Source organism: Salvelinus sp. IW2-2015, linkage group LG15 (genome assembly GCF_002910315.2).
Source record: "Salvelinus sp. IW2-2015 linkage group LG15, ASM291031v2, whole genome shotgun sequence".
NCBI classification, from domain to species: Eukaryota; Metazoa; Chordata; class Actinopteri; order Salmoniformes; family Salmonidae; genus Salvelinus; species Salvelinus sp. IW2-2015.
Window position 1 is genome coordinate 6,923,311 of NC_036855.1, and position 6,000 is coordinate 6,929,310.

Sequence of the window (6,000 nt, forward strand, 5' to 3'; positions counted from 1 at the left end):
GGAGTGCTGCATCAGATGACCTGGCCTCCACAATCACCCGACCTCAACCCAATTGAGATGGTTTGGGATGAGTTGGACCTTAGAGTTAAGGAAAAGCAGCCAACAAGCGATCAGCATATGTGGGAACTGCTTCAAGACTGTTGGAAAAGCATTCCAGGTGAAGTTGGTTGAGAGAATGCCAAGAGTGCACAAAGCTGTCATCAAGGCAAAGGGTGGCTACTTTGAAGAATCTCAAATATATTTTGATTTGTTTCACACTTTTATGGTTACTACGTGATTCCATATGTGTTATTTCAATGTAGAAAATAGTCAAAATAAAGAAAAACCCTTGAATGAGTAGGTGTGTCCAAACTTGACTGGTCCTGTATAAGAAAAGGGACCTTGATGCTACTCAAGGGAAGGGGGATGGAATAGGTCTGTAGTACAGGCCGGGATTAGGGGTCAATATTGAGACTTGGGTTGCATACACTAGGAACCAAATGGATCCAAGCGGGCTGAAACGTGGAGGTAACTACCTGGACCTACCTAGTATTTGGTCCAATAAGAAACTAGTTTTCGTTGCAAAATGTTTTCCTTTGGACTATTGACTACACCCAGTGGTGTTGAGGTGTACCTGTGGACGGCCCTGGAGGCCTCTCGCTGCACAGCGCTGTAGTTGCCCTGCAGGGCCAGCAGGGTGCAGGTGAGCAGGCAGCGTTGCTCCACGGCAGCCCCAGTGGCCCTGCCCTGCTTCAGCAGCTCAGTGAGGGCCGCGCTGGCCAGGGTGCTGTCCCCATGGACCAGCCCCAGAGCACACAGGCACAGCAGAGACTCTGGCACAGGTTCCTTCAGCATGGAGCTACGGACACCACACACAGACGCAAAGAGACAGAAACACACAGAGAGACACACACACACCGTAGGTTTAGTCATTTAGGTCTTCATTCAGTGTGTGAAGGGAGAAGTGTTGAAGCAGTGGTGCGTCAGGAGGAACTGACCATTTGAAGAGCAGTGTTTTAGCAGAGTCCATGTTCCCCAGTCTGTGCTGCAGCAGAGCCAGAGAAGTCAGAATGTAGGCCTTCTCTTTCTCAGTAGAGGCCACCATCAGAGCCTTCTCATAGGCTAAGAGACAGGGCAATGTTGAAAGGCATCCAAACATATAAAAATACACCCCCCCCCCCCCCCCCGACACTGAATGAGCAGTGAGCCACTCACCACTGATGCTCTCTGGGATGAGTCCTGCTCTGCAGTAGGCCAGCGCCAGGCCAGCCAAGTCGTGGAGCTGTCTCTTATACACATCTAGATGTGTATAAGAGACAGCATAAAGGCCAGCGCCAGGCCAGCCAAGTCGTGGAGCACCTCTAGAGATGTGGAAGAGTAAACGTGCACCGCCTCCTCCCATTGGCCTGTGTTGCTGAGGGGTAGAAACACCACACTTACACTACGAAACCTGTTTTTTGAGATCTTTCAATCATTTCGGAACATCTGTATGAGGACAAAGTGTTGTGGTACCAGAGGGCCCGGCCATAGCTTCCCAGGGAGAAGGCCAGTAACTCCACGGAAGGCGTCGCCTGCAGCAACTCCACAGCTCTGAGGAGAAGAGGAAGAAGAGATACATTTTCTATTTAACCTGGCATTTAAATAGCAAGTAGAGGCGCACTAACACAGACACACACAATCCATTTCCAGACAGACACACCTCTGGTAAGCCAGCACTGCCTGTTTCTTCAGCTGCAGGTGCTCGTTGAGGAAACCCAGCATGACGAAGGCATCAGGGTCTGTCTGGATCCGCTCTGACAAAACAAAGAAATTAACCATTTCCCTTTAGGCTCTTAGAGCTAGCTAATTTCTAAATTTGACAATCAAAGACTGAAGATACAAGGTACAACAATCTCAAGTTTTGCCAATTATGGCATAAGAAGGCCATTGTAAGAAAGCTTGATTGATGACTCAACCACACACCTGTGTACTTGCTCAAAGCCACCTGAGCGGCAGACACCGCGTTCATCTGGACGATGTTGTAGCGATAGAGCTCAGAGTCCCTGTTACTCTTATCCAGCAGAGTGGCACAAACCCAGTAAGCATAGCCCTTTACCCCCTCCGTCTAGGTGTGTATGTGTGTGTGAGGGGGGGGGGGTTGGGAGAGAAACAGATTGAGAGTGAAAGGAGAGAGAGTGTAGAGAGCACAAGAGCGAGAGAATAAAACAAGACAGGATAACAGAATAGCAGACAATGAGATGCTACAACATCATTCCAATAGGTCTCAGCTGAGGACCACCAACAGTAGCCTAAATGGAGGAATGAATTGGCATACGTGTGTACTGAGCTCTGTGGTGTGTCTGAACAGGTCCATGGTATCATAACTGCCCACCATCTCTGCAATAAGGGCCTGGTACAAAGAAGTCGAAAACGGGATATGGGGAGCAAAGTGATCGACAAGAGGAGAAAAAGAAAGGGATAGGAGGTTAGAACATGTCTGTATAACATGTCTGTATAACATGTCTGTATAACATGTCTGTATAACATGTCTGTTTAACATTGAGCAACACTGGCTTGCATGGTTACGGTCTCTGGTGCCTTGTAGGCATGTCACAAGATACCTGTCCAATCCAGCAGTTGACATACAGTGGTTCCAAAGACTGGGCGATCTTAAAGGCTTCATGGGAGAGCTGGGAAAGCAATGGAGCAGGATTGTTAACTAACAGGGGAATGAAGTGAATAATAAAATAACACACACTATGGAAGTTGATGCTTTCAATAAACATCAGTAGATAGAATCACAATCAAGTTCATTTACCAGAAATGAGACATTCCTAATACAATGAACCTGACAGTAATACAGACAGAACATAGACATAGGAATTTACACGGTCTAGAGGACACATACCTCAACACTGGCTTTCTTCAGATACAAAGCACCCAGGTTTGTCCAAGCAACAACATTCTAGATTGGGAGGACATTTATTTTTAAAAAGACACACATAACTGCACTGGGGACCAGTATGTTTAAAGAGACTGGCCTTTCAGCAATCTCAACGTTCAATATGCAGCTCGATTTATGGCAGAGTTGCTGATTGGTTGTTAAACATAACAAATAATTCCATGACAACATCTGGACTCTGGAAGATATAATTAAAATTCTAACAAAGTTGTTGTATTGAGCCTTAAAATCAGAGCCGAGACGTTTTGTGGTCGGAATTGCAGGATGTATTTACTTAAGAGAATTTTGACAAGAGCTAGCAGCTTTTGACAGACTGGTCTGGAGAAACAAAAAACTATACCAACATGTTCTGTGGAGGAAAAAAGTGATAGAGTTGCAATATGTGCCTAATCGTTGTGATTGGATGATCGTTTCTCAATTCCTCTGTTCTACTCAAGCTCATTAATGATAGAATGTTCATATTTGAAGATGGCAGAAAGGCCAGTCTGTTCAGCATGACAAGGAGTGGCAATGAGTGGAATGATAGCAGCTAAACAGACTGGTGCCCAGACTAAGACATAAGAGATGATTCAATGAAAAGTGAGTACCCAATACTGTGTGATGTGTTGTACTTACATTGGGTTCCACTTGCACTGACTTAATGAAGCTGTGTTGGGCAAGGGCATAGTTCTCAAGTCCTGAAAAGGAAGTGTAAACAGCCATTCTTATGTTATAAACAGACCTAAAGACATGGCAACATCCCATAGCTCCACCACCAATGAAGGCTCCCATCAACCAGACAAAAGTAAAACACTTGGGTTCAGCCAATTACAGTAACATCTACATTGTTTTGTGCCAAGGAGTGTAATGATAGCAGAAACAGACTGGTACCCAGGCTACATCTTTCTACCTTTGCTCATGGCGACCACTCCCAGGGCATTCCAGTAGCTATGGTTACTACTGTTCAACATGATGGCCTTCTTCACACACTGAGGAGAAGAGAAAGAGTGTATTACATTGATATTGTATGTTAACTACGAAACGTGTTGGTGTTTAACTCCCAAGAATTGGGCTGAATACATCTCTTTCAACTCTTCCTCCCCAGACAATTGAGTGTTCTGCCCCATCCTGCCATCCATCCAGCCAGGTGAGTTTTGTACCTGCAGGGCCTTCTCCAGCAGCAGTAGCAGGGTGTTGTGCTCCATCTCCTGAAGGCAGGGGGGCAGACAGGCCTGGTGGTAGTAGTTGAGACCCAGGTCATACCACAGGCTGGAGCTCTCAGGCATCAGCTTCAGAGCACGCCCATAGCATCTGTACACAAAGACATGATTCCTGATTCATCTTACAGTGCAGACCAAACCTAAAAATCATGACACCAGAGAGGGATCCTCCTACCCAGTATCCATTAGCCTTGAGATAGCGGTGTCCTGTGTATTCAAATCACATGGCTTCTATCAGAACACTAGTGACTAGCCGCTGTTGGCGCCTCACCTCTCCCCCACTCGGAGGGTGTGTCCCTGGTTGAGAAGGTGGCCCTGGTCTGGGGGTTGTAACCCGGCCAGGGGTCCTGGCACCACAACGCGGGCCCTGTTGGGGGCCACAGTGCTGACTGAGGTGCAGGCGTCTCCCAGTAACTTCCACAGACAGGACAGGTCTGGCCGCAGCTCTACAGCCCTGGGAGTGGACAGACACAGGCAAAGGGGATGTTAAGTACAGTCAAGTGTGTTTTTGTATACATTTTCAGTGGAAAATCATTTTTAATAGTGAAAAACAAATCATGTGTTGAGGCCCTTGACTTTTGTTTCATGAGCAACTTGAGAAACGATGTAGGTTTAAAGTCCTCACATTACATGAAAGCAACAAGGCATTTATCAAATGTAATACTGGTAGCCCAAGTCATTCTCATGAGCAAAGTGCCCTTTGATACCACAGTGTAATTTTATTATGGACCCAATTAATTCCAATTCTCTCTGATCGCCGATGGTGAGTTCCAGTAATCCTTTTCAAATGAGCTGCCTCTCTGGGCTCCTGGGAACGCTGAGTGAAGTGTCTAACCTGAAGAGGTACTGGATGGCCTGTTGGATGAGGTCTATGGCTCCTCCATCTCTATAGTCCTCCATCAGGCCTCTGGCCAAGGACAGCAGACACTCCCCAAGGCCTGGGGGCAGCACGCACACACACACACACACACACACGGAAATGGTCGCAATGCTTTGGGCTGGTGGTACAGTTGAAGTCGGAATTTTACATACACCTTAGCCAAATACATTTAAACTCAGTTTTTCACAATTCCTGACATTCAATCTCAGTATAAATTCCCTGTTTTAGGTCAGTTAGGATCACCACTTTATTTTAAGAATGTGAAATGTCAGAATAATAGTAAAGAGAATAATTTATTTCAGATTTTATTTCTTTCATCACATTCCCAGTGGGTCAGAAGTTTACATACACTCAATTAGTATTTGGTAGCATTGCCTTTAAATTGTTGAACTTGGGTCAAACGTTTTGGGTAGCCTTCCACAATACGTTGGGTGAATTTTGACCCAATTCTCCTGACAGAGCTGGTTTAACTGAGTCAGTCACGCTTTTTCAGTTCTGCCCACAAATTTTCTATAGGGTTGAGGTCAGGGCTTTGTGATGGCCACTCTAATACCTTGACTTTGTTGTCCTTAAGCCATTTTGCCACAACTTTGGAAGTATGCTTGGGGTCATTGTCCATTTGGAACACCCATTTGCGACCAAGCTTTAACTTCCTGACTGATGTCTTGAGATGTTGCTTCAATATATCCACATCATTTTCCTTTCTCATGATGCCATGTATTTTGTGAGGTGCACCAGTCCCTCCTGCAGCAAAGCACACCCACAACATGATGCTGCCACCCCCGTGCTTCACGGGTGGGATGCTGTTCTTCTGCTTGCAAGCCTCCCCCTTTTTCCTCCAAGCATAACGATGGTCATGATGGCCAAACAGTTCTATTTTTGTTTCATCAGACCAGAGGACATTTCTCCAAAAAGTACGATCTTTTTTCCCATGTGCAGTTGCAAACCGTAGTCTGTTTTTTTTATGGTGGTTTTGGAGCAGTGGCTTCTTCCTTGCTGAG

General features: G+C 46.0%; 1 protein-coding gene across 3 annotated transcripts in view; it reads right to left on the reverse strand.

Moving 5' to 3' along the window:
* Positions 1 to 6,000, reverse strand: part of skic3 (SKI3 subunit of superkiller complex) — a 31,765-nt gene that overhangs the window by 9,737 nt on the left and 16,028 nt on the right. For all 3 annotated transcript variants that reach the window (XM_070446900.1, XM_070446901.1, XM_070446902.1), the window contains 15 exons: positions 4,955 to 5,057; positions 4,391 to 4,573; positions 4,060 to 4,210; positions 3,810 to 3,888; positions 3,536 to 3,597; positions 2,867 to 2,923; positions 2,580 to 2,648; positions 2,294 to 2,368; positions 1,942 to 2,083; positions 1,679 to 1,772; positions 1,492 to 1,569; positions 1,307 to 1,393; positions 1,195 to 1,232; positions 978 to 1,101; positions 614 to 838 (listed from right to left, as the gene is read on the reverse strand). In XM_070446900.1, coding sequence (XP_070303001.1) covers positions 614 to 838; positions 978 to 1,101; positions 1,195 to 1,232; positions 1,307 to 1,393; positions 1,492 to 1,569; positions 1,679 to 1,772; positions 1,942 to 2,083; positions 2,294 to 2,368; positions 2,580 to 2,648; positions 2,867 to 2,923; positions 3,536 to 3,597; positions 3,810 to 3,888; positions 4,060 to 4,210; positions 4,391 to 4,573; positions 4,955 to 5,057 — 1,567 coding nt within the window. The remainder of the gene's footprint in view (positions 1 to 613; positions 839 to 977; positions 1,102 to 1,194; positions 1,233 to 1,306; positions 1,394 to 1,491; positions 1,570 to 1,678; positions 1,773 to 1,941; positions 2,084 to 2,293; positions 2,369 to 2,579; positions 2,649 to 2,866; positions 2,924 to 3,535; positions 3,598 to 3,809; positions 3,889 to 4,059; positions 4,211 to 4,390; positions 4,574 to 4,954; positions 5,058 to 6,000) is intronic.